This window comes from Anneissia japonica, unplaced genomic scaffold, assembly GCF_011630105.1.
Source record: "Anneissia japonica isolate Jap-2015-1 unplaced genomic scaffold, ASM1163010v1 scaffold287752_len1182401_cov188, whole genome shotgun sequence".
Classification (NCBI taxonomy): domain Eukaryota; kingdom Metazoa; phylum Echinodermata; class Crinoidea; order Comatulida; family Comatulidae; genus Anneissia; species Anneissia japonica.
Genome location: NW_022687544.1, coordinates 786,765 through 804,445, shown reverse-complemented (window position 1 = coordinate 804,445; position 17,681 = coordinate 786,765). Strand labels below are relative to the sequence as shown.

General features: G+C 31.7%; 1 protein-coding gene across 1 annotated transcript in view; it reads left to right on the top strand.

Moving 5' to 3' along the window:
* LOC117119809 (integrin alpha-6-like) overlaps positions 1–17,681 on the top strand; it is a 71,748-nt gene that overhangs the window by 26,762 nt on the left and 27,305 nt on the right. The window contains exons 4-6 of the mRNA XM_033264736.1: positions 4,443–4,661; positions 5,287–5,449; positions 8,568–8,781. Coding sequence (XP_033120627.1) covers positions 4,443–4,661; positions 5,287–5,449; positions 8,568–8,781 — 596 coding nt within the window. The remainder of the gene's footprint in view (positions 1–4,442; positions 4,662–5,286; positions 5,450–8,567; positions 8,782–17,681) is intronic.

The following is a 17,681-nucleotide window of genomic DNA, read 5'->3' as shown; positions in this document are numbered from 1 at the left end:
ACTATTGTTTTATTAATAATATATTTTTGTGATCAAAATTAACAAAGACAAGTGATTTGCTGAATGGAAAGAGTGTGAATGAACATTCGTTACCACATTCTACATCTTTAAAAAAATCTATTTTTACACTCTGAGAGTCATTTTTAGGCATCTAGAACATTAACGTGAATATTCTTTTATAGTAATTAATTTGGACCAATCAAGACGCACCCCTCATCCTCCCCGTGGCAGCAAATTATTTTTACTAAGTGGGTAAAAATACTGAATATGAACATTAAGTTTTCATTAGAATAGGGATTTATTTCCACTTTCTGGGATTTAGGTCCATATTCTCAATTTTCGCACCCCCAGCCTGAACCCAGCCTATGTCCTTGTGTTGAAGACTTTGGACATCCCGTCAGGTAACTTGGATTCCTTGTCGAGGGACTTGGCGCTATATGTTGAATTTAATAAAAATCTTCCTTTTAGGGCATTATGCCAACAAGTTGTTTTCAGTATGTGTTTCACATTAATTACCTTAGTCATTGGATGAAACATATGCTTAGCCCCTGGGGAATTCCAAATGTTGCAGTTAGTACTTAGTATTGTGTTTGAACCTACCAGGTACTCGCACCCCTGGAAAAAGAGAGACAATCATAGTTAAAGCGCCATGTCTACAAACACCAGCTGTAAGCATGTACTGTAATACATTACAGCGAAAGGTTCATATCCCCTTGAATCACACATTGATTCATATCCAATCTACGCAAAGAAAGTATTTAATTTATACGTAAATAATTGGTGATGTAATATCAATTTTGGAAGCTAATTTAGCATAGTAATAATACTCTTGAAATATTCAAATATAGGTCTCCCTCCAATTAGAGGCCACTTTTGGGACCGTGGTTTCTGTGGTCTTTGATCTCTAAATTAAAATAATAAAGATAAATGATATTTGTTAATTTTGGACCACAGAAAAGGGGTATTTAATTGAGTTGGTCTTTAATTGGAGGGTTCTTTAATTATAGGGAGACCTGTAATTCTATTCGAAATATTGAATTTTTATTGTCTATGTTTATTAACTCATAGAAACAGTTATAATGAACTTAGACAAAATGTAAATACCTTTCATTATCCGCCTTTGTTGGCCAATAATCAATACCATGTGAATTTTCATGATCAGTGTGTTAATTTATGACAGTCATTTACGAATTGATTACTTTGTTAATGAATGAGTGTTCCTAGTCTATTGATTACTCAGATATGTAATCAATTATATTATTATGATTATGAGTATTAATTTCATTCATTTGTTTATTAATTAATAATTATATTTGTTAAGATTAAAGTGGCCTTCCACATTTTTCATTTGTATGGTATTGGTACTATTTCAATTGTCAACAAGCGTAAGTGCTTTCTACTTCATGTGACATCACATAAAGAGAATTCAGAATGTTTCCTTTTTTAGTAACAGGCATAAAAAGATGTCTATGGTCATAAAAAACTATGATTTGTTTAATTTTAAATGGAGGTGATGGTACATGTTATCATCAATTTAAAAAGGTGTGTCTGATAAAGTAGTCTTCAAGGGTACCACCTGGGCGATAGATTCTTTCAATGTTTTTTTACACAAGGTTTTCTTTTAAATGTACAGCATAAAAATCTCTAAATGTCTGTGCATACGTAAATGGTATTAATGATCAATTTTGGCCAAAGTTTGTTCAATATGTAAACGGCTACTAATACTGTATAAAGGAACAAGAACAACAGTAGAGAAATAGGTAGGCGTACCTGGAAGTCTATTGAAAACCGCCTACTGTATCTAAATCCGTTTCTTTTAGCCTACACAACACTTCATCTGAATAATTATTGTTGCAATTCAATAAAAATGATATCATAATTGGGTCTAATACAATCCTACAACCTTGACGCTTGATTTGCATGCCCACAAAAACCACCAGGAATTCTGATGTAACCAGATGATTAACTAAGCTGGTATCCACATCAGATTTTCATCTGCTCATTAATTTTTTATGGTATTGCAATTTTATATAAAAATAAATACTGTATATTACTAAAATTGATATGATTCTTCTACCACCGTATTGCATACCTTTAACAACCACAACCTTTCCGTCGAAAACAACCTGTTATTATTCCCAGTAAATTAAAAGATAGCATCGTACATCATTAGATTTGAAAAGTGGATCAAAAGATTACGAGGAATACACTATCTATGCCTATCAAAATTGCCTTAAGCCGGTGGTGTTCAGTTCCAGCATGCACCGTAATATGTATGGAACCCTGGGTATCTGTGATGGCTTCCCTGTACCTTGATTGGGCGTGGGAACACCAATGAACTTGGATTTAAAATCAATTTTTATCAAATCACAACATATGGAAGATATTGGTTATTTTAGTCTCCACTGTATGTTGTTTTGATACTCCTTCACAGAATGGAGATAATTGATAGATAGTGAAAATGATAATAGTATTTGTCTCATCTAATTCCTGTGTATATTTTTAATGATTATGAGAACTTTTGGGAGAAAAATTCTTTGCTATTAGAAGCTTACCTGATTAAAGGTTAAATGAATATACAATAATAATACAAACGATTTAATAATGCTATAAGATAATATTAATATATAACATATAAGCTGTAATTGTCCCATCTTTAACTTTTTTTTTAGCCGGCTGACGTCAGATTGAAATAAAAGGAATTGAGAAATGCCTGAATATAAGTAATAGGAGAAAATGTCAAGATTGATGGCTTGAGTTTAAAGATGAAAGAATATTAAAGTTTGAATTGTTAATTGAATCACAATGTTTTACTAAAGTTAGATGAATAAAGTTTAAATATTAATCAATCTGGCTTCAAGAAGATAAACATTAAGGTTTAAATTGTTGAATCACAATGGGTTGACTGAAGATGAATGAAAGAGTAGTTTTAAATATTTAACCATGATGACTTTACCATGACATTTAAAGATGAAAGAATATTAAGTTTGAATTGTTAATTGAATCACGATGTTTTACTAAAGGTAGATGAATAAAGTTCAAATATTAATCAATCTGGCTTCATGAAGATAAACATTAAGGTTTAAATTTTTGAATCACAATGGGTTGACTGAAGATGAATGAAAGAGTAGTTTAAAATATTTAACCATGATGACTTTACCATGACATGCAATCACTTGCATTAATCTTAGCTGAATTTGCCTCAGACTAATTTGTCTTATATTAAAAATGATTTTTAAGAATAAGGTATAAGAAATGCCATAGTTGATATATTATCGTGGAGATCTTTTTTTTGCTCAACTTCTTAATTGTTTCACACTATTACGGAAAAATACCACACTATCATGTTTCAAGATATATGATTATAGCGGAAAATGTACTCTAAGCATTAAGCAGGTAAAGCGGACATTGAAACAGCTAATGGCATAAAAGGAGAATGTTGAGCATGAATTCATCACGTTTTCTCAATGGTAATTACTCACTGTCCTGAAAGAAGCGGAATACTGCAGAAGTTTCTAGACATTTAATTAGACGAGAACTTAAATGGAGCAACAACATATGTCAACAACAAAATAAGATAACAAAAATTGCTCTCTTTTTTCTCAAAAGTTTATGCATGCACAGGCAGCTTTTAAAAAACATTTCCCAATAAAAGCCCATGTTTTTCGTGGAGTAAATGTGTGTCCATGTTGTGTGATTGAAGTTGTCAATGTTTTTGCACTTTTCATGCACTTTTCCAACAACATTTCATGAAGCATAATAAATATGCTGTTGTTTCCCTCTAATATTAGAAAAAACAGAAATTACCATGTCAAAATTTTAAAACAAATCTTGAACATGGGCGAGATAAAATAATCTAACTTTGTTTTATTTTATCCACCCAATGATTGTATTTCTTACGAAAGCAAACTATTTTAACAGGACTCGGGTGTTGCCAGACAACATTACTTTTGGTACTAGAGGCATTTTATAAAGATACTGTTCATGGCTGAAGGGGGAGGGGGTGGGGATATGTAGAAAATGAGATAGGAAAAGGCAGAAGGAGCATAAAAATATTCTCTATTGTTTCACACATCCCAGTATGATTTAGTTGTTGTTACATTATCTAACTCAGGAAGAAAGATGATGCCCTTATGAAATTAACTACCGTAAGGCAATCGCAAATGATCAAAATCACCCATTACACAGTTATATACAGTATCCGAGATCAAATCAGGCAGAACTGAAAAATTATCACAATAATTCATTCTTGCCTAATGCAATAATGTTGTGCAATACAAAAAGTCTAGAGATAAAACATAACTTAAAGGTACTGTAATTGCTACAATAATGTCTACTCTATTAGTGTTACATATTATCAATTTGCTGCATTTTGATGTAATATTTTGCCACTCAAACTGATATTAAATGTTTTAGCCTTAAAATTTAATTGTTCTTCTCAGACCTGTGCTCATCGGTATCGTATTCTACAACCAGACAATAAAATGTGGGGCTTAGGCAAGTGTTACCTCATACGCCAGAATGTGTATGACCTGAGCATTGTCAGGAAGGGTAGACAAGATGCCTGGGTGTTCTGTGACACGCTTTCTATGACCCAGGATAACTATGGATATTGCCAAGCAGGGACTGGTCTGGCTCTAACCAAAATAAAAGAAAGCTCAGTAAGTGACAAATTAATAAATGATTCCTAAATGCATATCATATCAAGTGGGTTTCTTCTGGTGGTGATTGGGAGTGTACTTCAGGAGAAATTTCCCTACTCTTTTCCAATGAATGAACTGCATTCTTTAACATGCGTATGAGCCATATTGCACACAGGACCGATTACTTTAACATCTCATCCAAAAGAACTTCACAAAGCGTTACCATGAGGTGTGATGATAGTTACATTAGTGTCACCACGGATTTGGTGTCTGCACTTTTTACAAAAAAAAGAATTCTAAAAATTTGAAAACGTTAATGACAAAGGCTATAGGTGGAAACGATCTTCACTATTTGTTGATAATAACTTAACTAGTTTACTGTCATGGATTTGGTTTCACAACCTTTGACAAAATAATTATAGAAAATTGGATGCTGTTAATTGATGCAAACTAGTCTAGTGACTATAAGCTGTATAAATCTTCACCATGTGTTGGTGATAATTGACTGCCGATTTAGTCTCTGTAACTTTCACAACTAGGTGTGCTACAAAACTGATAAAAAATGTTAATGGAAATACTGTTATGAGTAGAAACAGTTATGAAGTGATGATGTAAAAATATTTTCAATCTCTTTTTACCAAAGGATTTGTTAAACCAGTATAAATACCTGGCAGCTGGATTGCCGGGTGTTGATCAGTTTCGAGGAGGTGTGGTAGTGGTAGATATCAGTGAAAGTATCTTCGCATATAACAGTTTAACTTTCAACCCACAAACACAAGCTGGTGTATTTCAACAAAGCTATGCAGGTGAGAATATTTGAGATTACACTATGCATTCCCATTTTTCACAAAATCATGTGGATTTTGTTTTTTTCTCAGTACACTCGTCAATTACAGGATACAATAATGCAGATCCAATCAAAAGGGTCCGAAATCAATTTAGAAAAAAGAAGTACTGATGTCAAGCCTTCTTTTAACACAACTACGCTGTAGACACAGCGTTCTCACTGCAATTGTTACACTGCATATCTGTCGGATGCATTTGGATTGACTGCCCAATTTGACTGACGAATCAGTGCTGACAAAAGCTAGTGGCAATAGTGTGTAGCAATTTTATGGAAACTAGCCATCGTGAAAGGATTTGGACCCAGGACCCTTGTGATTCAAAGACAAGCATCTCAGCTGCCAAGCTATAGCTTCACTCCAATACAGTTATCAGTTTACTGAGGATATCATACTATGTGTTATACAGAAAAGTTATCGTAGCTTCTTCATACAAGTATCTATTATATAGTGTATCATACCAACCTGAGGGCACTGCCCATAGTATTTTACAGAAAAGCTATATTTCTGTAGGATTTTCTTTTACTACCACCTGCCATTTAATATTCTTATCAGAGATATTATTTATACAAAGTATCCATGTTCTGGCAATTGTAATTATTATATATAGGTTGATGTTGAGAAGTAATCGTGACATGTACATTAAAACAAGAAACCTAATGTACACTCTTAAAAGAAATAAGACAAATAATGCCACTCACAATGTGAATTAATGGCTACAGTTATTAGTCTATGCACTGACCGATAATCTAGGAGTTAACAGTGAATGTTGATTCAAGGATTGAAATGCATCGAGAAGTGGATCCAAACATGACTATTTTTAGAGCTGGTTTTACTGTCAAGTAATACGACAATTGATTTTTGTGCTTTTCGTACAGTTATTCTACATGTTCACATTGCAGCCTGTGCAATATCGTACAGTAGTTGTATGCATCATGATAACCAATCACACGGTGCAAATTCTAGGATGTTTACATTTTGAACATTAAGATGTTAGAGAACCACAAATGATCGTCTCCACTAGATAGGTCACCCAGGGTGTGATTTGCACAAAATTTAGGGCACATATATGGGAATAAACAGGACTTTAAAAAATCCTAAAGTTAGCTTCATTCTCCATCACCAAGATCTCCCAATATCATTTGCTGAAGAAGCAAAGAGTAACAGGAACAGACAACATTCACAGCCTTAGGAAAGATGGGCCCTGGATATAAATGTTAAATATTTGATCATATGTTGTTTGGCTACCTAGCTAGGTAATTAGACAGTCAGATATATGGATAAAAATTAAAATGTATATATTTGTACCAAAGTACATAATATGTCAGAGGAAACAGTGTAGACAGATGTGAAGGAGAAAAGTCTGAGAACACAAGTGGTAATTGCAAATGAAAGCACAAGTGCAAGATTTAAAATTGATGGAAGAGTTTTTCTGCAGTGGAGAGAAATAGGCTAGATTAATCAATAATATGCAAAAATAGAGCAGTCGTAGAGATTGCTTTTTTTAGCTGATTTATATTTTTCATTCATGAAGGTGCTTTCACTAGCTTGTGTTGCATTTATTTATTATTTTAAAAAATGACATTTAATGTCCAGCTTGGCCCAGCATACCCACATGGTGCCTAAAAATACTGTTCTAAAACCACCTAGAACCTAAAGCTTAAAAATGATATTAGGAAGTTGAAAGCGATGAAAGGAAACATCCCCTGAGGGGTCACATGCTATGCTCTGTGTCACTGCATGTTTCAGAATACAGATGATAAATTGTGGAAGTTACACATATTTAATCCACCTGTTTTCAATTTTTAACAACAGCCATAAAACAATTTTCTCCTTTGGTTAGAAGTTTTGAATTACCATTGTTGTTCTGAAGTGAACTAGTTGTCTGTTTACTGTGCATTTTGCTTGCTTCATAATTTTGCTCCATCCTAGCATGGGTTAAATTTCACTACAAATAGGCTGGTGCTACTTTTTCCAATATTTTATTCTGCTGGACTAAGGCCCTATAAAAAAAAACACAATCTGTATGACTTGTATCTGAAAGAGTTATTTTAAGCTTAATTGTTTCTGAAATTAAACTATTATAGAATGGAATAGAAATTTTCTTTTTTTGTGGATACCCAGTCAATGGAAGAGAAATTTGTTCTTTTGGGATCCAAATGAAAACACTTACAAATACAAATACAGAACAAAATTAATGAGGAATATGTATGGAAGTCTCCATTTATATAATAGGTCCTCCAAGATTAATTTCTGAAATTTACCCAAATTTTTGTGAACTTGTTTTATCTCAAATATTTAAAGTAATTACTACTGCAGACACACTAACATAATAGTCTCTGTATCTGATGAGGTAAACTAGATAACGACAGTAACATTACAACGTGGTAAAAGTATTATTGTAATTAGAACAGGTTGTGGCTATTGTGACTTGGTTTAATGTTTAACAACATACACTATCACCTGCAGCCTACTTTACTTAATGCATTTATTTTGTGCATGTACAATTAGAGGTTATTTAGCCACATAAATGACAGCCTGTTTCCAATTTTAAAATTGTATTTCTTTAATTTTTAGAGTAGTATATTTTTATTCATGCTTTGTGCTGCAAATTAGTGTCTTTTTACAGGCCTGTAACCAGTTTCCTGGGAAGGGGGTTTCCTGTAGGCCAAGTTTAACTCAGAAGTATTTCTTTAATAAACAAAGTTATGATATTATTCTCCTGAAGACGATTGAAGTAAGTCAATCAAAACATCAAGACATCCTCAACCAACAACAGTTCTTTTCAGAACTATCTATGTGGTTACCACAAGTATATATATATATATATATATATATATATATATATATATATATATTATATTATATTATATTATATATTATATTATATTAATATAGATATTAATACTACTACTGGTATGTTAGCAAACTGGTCAAAAGTCTTGTCTTGATACAATGGATAAACATTGATAGATATTAGATAGAGCTTTAAGAGTACTGTATATTGAATCAGAACATAATGTGGTGTCTGTACCATAGATATTATCTTATATTATGTATGTTTTTTTTCTTTTTCTTTTAGGTTTATCTATGTCAATAGGTAAATTTAGGAAAACTCCACCAGGTAAAGATCCTAATTTTTTTGTCGCTGGCGCACCTAGAAATGGAACAAAAGGTGCGGTGACGATATTTCACTTAGTTGACACAGTGTTAGCTGTCTACCAGGTGCTTAGTGGGGAAACTTTAACAGAATCATTTGGTTATGAAACCTGTCCTGTCGACCTGAATGGAGATGGGTAAGAAAACTTTTTGTGTATTTAAGAATAAGAAAGAGAGCCTATTATGGTACCTCAATGTTTATGCTACAGTAATTAAGGCCAAGCAAAAAAATGTAGTTTCTTGTCCTAATATTTTGAAAAAAGGAGAATGAGGCACATTTTAGTTCCTATGCATATAATGCAATAGGAACTACTGTAATCACTCTTCACTGTTTTTCCTGTGTGTAGTGTGTGCATACGTGTGTGTGTGTGTAGACATTTATGCAAATGCACATTCATCAAAGTAAAGTTTTCCGACATTTTGTTTTACCTCGCGATGCGAAGTTTGATCTGAAGTTTCTGCAGTGTTCAGTCAGGGCTCACGCTAACCGATAGGCAAGTCGGCATGGATGAAACTATTTTGGATTTGCGGCAAATAAAAAATCAACTGCTGTAGGCATAGGCATTTTGAAGGCCTAAAATTAAAGAAAAGGTTTTAATACTTGCTGAAATACATTGTTTTTTCATTTAGATCTCCATTTTTCGCTATCTCCATGCGACCTTTTTTTTTGTTGTATGAGTAGTCATATGAAGGTACTGTATCCCCGACAGTTGGCTATGCAGCAGTGTACCCTTTGAATGCAAACTGAAGACAAGTAAAGATATAAAGGCTGCCGACTGTCGGGTACATAACGACTACAGGGTATCTAGCTTAGGCTTTCCACAAAAACATGAGGCCTAGGCTAGGTCTAGTTTAGTACAGTAGTTACTGCGATGCGAGGGTGGTAGATCGTTAAATCAATGATATCAATTTAAATAATGTGTGTAAAATTTAAAAATGCACCGCGTGGGTCGCTTTCTTTGTTATGCGGTAGTATACGTAGCAGAGTGATGGCAGCAGGGCTAGGCCTAGCCTAGGGCCTAGCTCATGTACGTTCTTGATCATAGTGATGAAAACTTCGGGTGACAGACGATTGGGCTCAACTGGTGTGGACGATCGGGCCCAAGCTATTTTCGAATAAATTGTAGTCTAGTAGGCCACTGCCAGCCCCCACTCCTGATATCGTTCCAAACTACTGTAAAATAAAAATACTGTGTACCTAGCTAGGCCTACAAAATTTTTTCAAAGAAATTTGCTAAAAATATATTACTGTAATTTGCCTATCAAATTACATTACCAATGTGGTCTAAAATCACTATTTTTATGCATAGGAATGTTGGCGCCTGCAAGGCTTTGGTTTTTTTCACTTCGAGATGGGAAATCCAAGATGGTCGACGGGAAACAGCTACTACTGTACTTTCTCACTTTTACCTAGTAGTAGACACATTGAAAGCAAATTTATTTATTATTTATTTGTTCTGTCTTTATACTGAAATAACACTTTCAGTGCTAAAACAGTGATTTCCAAAGTGGTTCAATCTTAACAAAGAAAAGAAAATTAAATATTGATAATACAATAATTTACACTGGAGAATATTAAGAAAAATAAAAGAAGCACTAGACATGATTCATACCATATGTATCCCCAACTACGATAAATTTTACTGATGTGAGCTAGCCAGATCTTCGTACATTTCATAAAATAAATGGGAAAAAATGGTGAGGCAGAGAAAATGCATGCGCGAGGGGACGAGAAACTAGTTTTTTTTTTTATTTGGCCTAATATAGACAATTTTTTTTTTGCTTTTGCATCATGGCTAGAATTCATGGAAAGTTTGATAGTGGTGAAGCTAAGCTTTTGTTCATTAAAATAAAAGGCATAATTTTTTTTTAGATATTTTCATTTGAGCATTGAAGCTATAAGTTTGTTATTTTAAGGACACATTTAAAAATCTGCTGGCGGATAGTTCTTTGTTGTCCAGTGATCCTGTTTCCCATAAAAATATTGTCTTGTCTTCAAAACACATGAGGTCTACCATTCACATTTTCTTTTTATTTGAAAGAATAATTTTATTTAATATGTGATGCTCTTTCAAATCATGTTACAGATTGGTCTTCTTTCTACATTGTTTTTCATCTTCTAGTTAAAAATTTCTTGTCTTGTCTTTAAAACACATGAGGTCTACCATTTACATTTTCTTTTTATTTGAAAGAATAATTTTATTAATATGTGATGCTCTTTCAAATCATGTTACAGATTGGTCTTCTTTCTACATTGTTTTTCATCTTCTAGTTAAAAATTTCTGTTCCTAACTTATGGTTTATTTTTTTATTTTTCAATAATTAGCCATACGTGTGTTTGTAATACGTTTTAATTAATACACTTTACAATATAAAAAATACAGGAATTGATTTAAATTGTTATCAATGCCAATTACATTGTTTATTATTATTGTTGTCATTATTTTATTATAATTAATTAGTATTATGATTTAAATCCTACTGAACAGTCTTTGCCAATTATATACATGTCCTTAAATCTAATAAGTAGGTCAACATTTAGTTCAATGTCAATATTTCAATGGAATAATTAGTTGTGATAATTAAGATCGGAATTAGAATCATATTTATTCGTCATCTAAAAAAATACAGTGGATGTAGCTCTACTATTCATTAAACAACCTCATAGATTTTATTCTGCATTCTTTACTACAGTATTTATCTACTGCATCCTAAAATCAGTCAGTTTTTTTAAGAATTGTTATATGTATTAAAGATTATAATCATAATTAAATATTTTGTTCACAGGGATTACATTTGTAGTACTTGCCCTTGGCATTCCTAACAATCCAAGAAACATAGTATAGGCCTATACTTAGTCATAATTATTTTAAGTGCCCCAGGTAATAAGCTCTTATCAAAAGCTTGGGAATTCCCTTCGAATCAATGCTCAAATTGTTCTATGAAGTATAACATAGTTGATTTACTTCCTATTTTTAAATTTTTAATGTCATTATAAAAATTTCAGGCATACTTTACAGATAGAGTAATATTTTTAAATTGTAACAATGTATTTCTTTTGACTAGAGTGTTCCATTTATCAATGCTGGTTTTTGAGAACACTCAATACATAGGGCATAGAGGCCATGATGTCTTTATACACAATGTAAGTCCCCAACCATTACCATACACATCAAGACAAGATAAAATAAAACACAAAACATGTGAAGTAAATGGTTTAACACTTTAAAACAAGTAAACAATTTAAAACATTTAAGATTAAACAGTAAAAGGAATAAACATAAAGCAATTAATTAGATGATGTTGTTATTTCTGGTACTTCCGTGGTGACAGCGACTATTGTACAGCTGTCTGTAACCATTGTTGTTGTTGATTTTGTTGGCATACATTATGTAAATTGCACCTGTCATTATCTCAATAACATCACAGTATTTTGACAATATTAACTGTAGGCTATTTACTCTGACTATTATATTAATTCAAGCTCAAACAATACTAACATATTGACATAACAGAAGAAGCATTCATATCAAGGGCGATCCCTCTCTAATTGCCATAAGGACCACACAATATTTCCAGTAATTTTGTTATGACTAATTTAAGTATGGACATATTTTGTATATTTAATCAGCTACCATTTGTGTATTAATATTCTGCATATGTGCACAAGATATTATTCAATTTCCAAGTTTTCTAATAATAGTGACGGTAGTTTGTACTACGCCTTAATTTTCATAGACGACATTAAGATTTCACAATTTGGTCTAATGTTTTTTTAAATAAGATATAGTATTTTCTTATGACAATTTTTTAAATGCACATAAAAAAATTAAAAGATGGAAAGTACTTCATGCAATGACTGTGTGAAAAACTACCCCAGACAAAAAGAAAGAAGTTTTTATTTATTTTGCCTAAAATTTAAGGTTAAAAATAATGCTATTTTACCATGATCTATCTAGTAATCCGGATTTTACCCAAATGAATTTTAGCATTCAAGTGATGCCGAGTGTTTACTTTCTAGTGTTGAGTGTTTTTTCACGAAGTGGCATAACTTCTTATCAAATGAACCTCCCCACACATTGCTGTTATCTATGTAAAGGTAACATGATATCTAATACACACTAAAAAAAAATCCATATTTATCAGAAATGTGTCCGACAAATATCATGAAGATCATTAATTGAATATACACCGATGTGTGAGCAGGTAATAAACCAGATGGCTTCGCTGTAAAAGAGCATTGTTTAAAGATTAAGGGGAGAATAAATTACCCGGTTTTAATTCACCATTTGTAGTATTGCAGAAATTCTAAGCTTGTGCATGATAATATGCTGACTGTGGAATACAGAGAGACACGTTGTATAAGAGCGGCAAAATTGGATTTACACTGAGGAGTCATTGGAAATTTAAAATGATCATGTTGTTAGCTGGGACGGCATAGTTAAGTCCATAATGGTCTTGTTAATAAATTGCTGAATTTCAGACATCTGGGAGTATTGTGTTTTTCTAATAGATGATTGTACTGTTAATGTGTTATTACACTTTAAATATTGTAATTTGGCTGAAGAAATTTTCACTGAATAATCCTTTGAAATCCAAGATAAAAAGAACAGTAATCTGACCCAAATCTGACCCGAGTTCTTTTGTTTTCTAGAGGAGGTATGAATCCATTATCATAATGAGTTGTTTTTAACAATTAAAGATTTACGACACAGTTTCAATTGATTAAATAATTTTGTAATACCTGAATTGTTTTGTGTATTAAATAAAAAATTATCTTTCATTCAAATATTAAAATTTAAAATTATTTTCCTTACTAATTGTCAGACACAGATAATAATGTTATCTATCAATTGCTCTTTTTAAGTTATTATTTAATGCTATTTATTCTATTGTTTTTTCTTATATTTTTAATGTGATTTAAACTCAATTCTGTTATATTTGTGTTATAATGTTTTACTTCTTCATTTTTGGAGGTTTTTGTGAATAAATTGAATTGTGTTGAATAATATTCCATAGAACATTAATTGGTTAATAATCAACTATAAACATTATAATTATAATAACATTTAATAATGATGATAATAATAAAGTATAACAAAATTAATATTAATTTTGTAAGCAATGACAATCTTTACCACTCTACAGTGACTGACGGCTTCATTTTGTGTTTGTTATATTGCTTTCATCAGCGTTAATTTATAAGTAACAGCTAAATTAAAGCCCTAATTCAGGAACTGTCAACATATATTAGATAAGGAAATTCACCTGTTATTTAAAAAAATCCCTTTGTTGATGAAATGCAGAGAGAGCATCTTAGTAGTTCCGGGTGAATCATGGACAAAGATGATGCTAAAAGAATCCCCTAGATTCTCAGGGGAAGAAATTGAAGAAAGAACTGAAAGTTCCACTTGAACTAGTAAAGAATACAATGAATAGGATTTCAAAATATATTTATGTTGAGGTATCAAGTTTACAAAGCATCTAATGTTGTATTAATTGCTAGGCTACTTAAGTTGCTTGGCTGTGTTTATTTCATCTATTAGTCATGTAATAAACTTGTGTTTTGGTGGTGATACACTAGATGTATCAGTTGGAATATTTTTAAGATACAGTATCTAGGGTGGGCGACTGTGTAAATGTAAACAATTTCTGTCTTCTTCCTGGTTGGTTTACATTCAGCAATGTAATCAATTCCCCGACTGGTATATCTTTTTCATCCAGAAAATGTTTTGAAACGATGCATCTGTTTGCCAGTGGGCTATGCGGACGACATTCTGTTTACCCCAAGAAGCTCAGATAAATCTTAACCACTAGGTATGCCAGGATAGATAACAAATTTCATTATAAAAGGCCAATAGACATATCCAATAAAATCTAAACCAAGTCAAGGTTACAACGAGAGTATAACGATAAAAAATACAACCAAAGTTAAATAAAGTGAGATTAATTATAAACCTATCCATGAATCCCATTCACTTTGTACAATGAATTGGGAATATTCTATTGTACTCTAATTTGTATTGTATTTCTATAGTGGATGATAGTGTATAAGATTTTTTTTTTCCGCTTGAGTGGTGAAGTGCTAAAGATAAATTGTAATAGCGTGTGTTCCTTTGAAGTTGATTTTGGAGTTCAATTGAATAAAAATAGCACAGTCATATAACATTTTAGTGTTTATCTATTCAGCCAAATTGATTGAGATGCTCGATTTTCCTAAACTTGTTATGTTTCCTTATAGGTTTATTGTATATGAAAGCTACTACTTGTTGTAAACCAAGAAGCCTTGTTATAAAATTTGAAAACTTATATTCAAATTTTAAATCTGTGAGTGCCATTTCCGGCCATCTGGAGGTGCCATAATCATGTTGGAGCTGAGGTGATACAGACTCTGCATCTGTGAAAGTCCCTGGGCAATGACAAATATGATTTAAAAACACATCTAAGCCCCACAATGTAATTGGTGACCGGGACCGGAATGGGGCCCCAGTCTCGGAAAGTCACAGGGCCCCCAGCCCGAGCGGTACACCACTTACCGGGTCGTAAGCCCTGTCCAGACTATACAAGGCCTAGATGACATTACATCATGTCCAACATCTTATAATATATAACAATCTGTAAACAGTGGCGTATCTAGGGGTGTGTGGGGGCTCCCATCAACACCCCCACTTCAAGACTCCCAGATATACCACTATAGTAAGATAGTAATAGGTATGGAAACCCAAATGTTTATATATATACTATAATCCTATGTCAAATATTTGCAGTTGTATTTATTTTTATTTTTTAACTGATTACATCTAATCAAACCAAAACATAATATGATGAATTAAACATGAAGCTCATTGTCTCTATATATTGGAATCAAAAGATCAAAGCTCATATTCATACTTATATAATTTTACAACTACGCTAATTGCCATTTGGGAACAGAGATATATTATGCAGTACATAAATATTGCCATACAGAATAGAAGCTATAATTATATTTATAATTAGTTACTTTTTTTAATCCTTAGTTGCTTTTCAGCATTCAAGTAAAAAGATTATGGAAATATTAAAATATTGATATTCTCATTAAGTGAGCCATCATTAAGGAATTAATATTAATGTTTATAGTTTCCTTTGGGGTTTCAGTGTCCTTCAATACATTATTCATGTTCTGTATTAATAGACATCAAACTTGGCATAGTTATGATTGTCTAATGCAATATGTCAGAGAGATGTCCTTGAAATGCAAGGATTTGTTTTTATAATGCTTTTCTAGTTCAACAAAATATTAGGGAAATATGTTTCAATTTTAAATTTTACTAAAATGAATTGTGAAGTGATCACAATTTTATTATGTTTAGTACTACTGTAGTTAATTAATTGCTGATTTATTTATTTATTTAGGCCTATTTATTTATTTATTTTGTCTTTAAAGTGAAAGTTTAAAAAAAAATTAATAAAAAATAACAAGAAAAGAACTAACTAAATTTGTTGCAATTTTATGAAGACCATAAGGGGATATGGTAAAAACTAGTAACGTACATAGTGTACATCGTATTACTAAATATACTTAATAATATAAATAACGCACACAATTCGGGTCGGATCCAGAGATGTCCAAAACGGGGGCCGAAAGTGGGGTTGATCCCCTGCGTAAACTTGGTGCCTCCCCCTAATTCCGCCCCTGCAGTTGTTTTACTAGCACATACATAGATACAAATATAGTATAACATAAGTACTGTATGTGATATACCGTAAGCGCAGTTCATTGGTATATGTGCTATATAGATGGTGAATTATTATTATTATTATAAACATACTGACTACAGTTGAATTTGCAGCATGCCTCCAAATCCGCAAACATTGGATCTTGCTACATTCAAGAAGTTATTCAAAGTCTGTCAATACCAATCGCTGTCGAAGGCCTTTAATTAGTAGGATTAATCCTGGATCTTAGTAGTCCTACAGTATAATATCAATGAATCCAGCAACAAATTTGTACATTTCTACTTTGATAATAGGGTTTAGTCAGAAAGAAATCCTGTATTACTTGGCTGCCAAACAACCCACAATTAGTAATTCTATAGGTATGAAGAAAATTTGTTGTATCAACGGAAGCCTTCAGATATTTCGGATGTCTCTATTCTGTTCTGTATAAAGTTCAAACGTATTTACAATTATATTTATATCCTTCCCTTCCTCACAAAATTACATTTAAAACACATTTTTCATGCTAAAGTAAATATATTATTAAATTACTAAATAGTACATATTATCCCACAAAAAGTCTTTGTATGTCTAAGGTTTATCAATTTTTTTACAATTCCGTAGAATATTTAAAATTGATTTGTCGCATATCAATTAAGGCTATTATATTTTTCCAAATTAAATTGAGCCAAAATAATTTCATTTCATAATTTTAGTGTGTGTGTCGTTTTATGTATAAAAATGAAATGCTATTAATACAATATTAGTTTTATTATGTTTGTTATTATTTATTGTTATTGTTTCATAAATATTAAAAACTTGTGAGACACAAATATGTTATGAAAAATGTTATTATTTATTGTTATTGTTTAATAAATATTAAAAACTTGTGAGACACAAATGTGTTATGAAAAAAATAAAGTATATGTGGAAAGTATGTTTATTATTTTAAAAAATATTTTTTTTTAAAATTAGTAAAGATTAAAACATGTTTGAGAGTGATGAAAGTATGGAGAAAAAATTGAGCCAAAATCATTTCTTTTCCTAATTTTAGGCGTGTGAGCCTTTTATATATGTTAATGAAAAGTAAAAATGCCAAAACAAAATTTTCATTATTATATTTTCTTATTATTATTTATTGTTATTATTGTTTAAAAGCTTCTGTGACACAAATGTGTTATAAATAAATGAAGTATGTGTATTAAGCATGTTTATTATTATTATTATTATTATTATTATTATTATTATTATTATGTAAGGAGTGAAGATAAAAAAAATCTTAAGAGAGCAATGAGAGTACAGTATGTAGAAAGAATGTTGTTAAATGCGATTTAGTGTT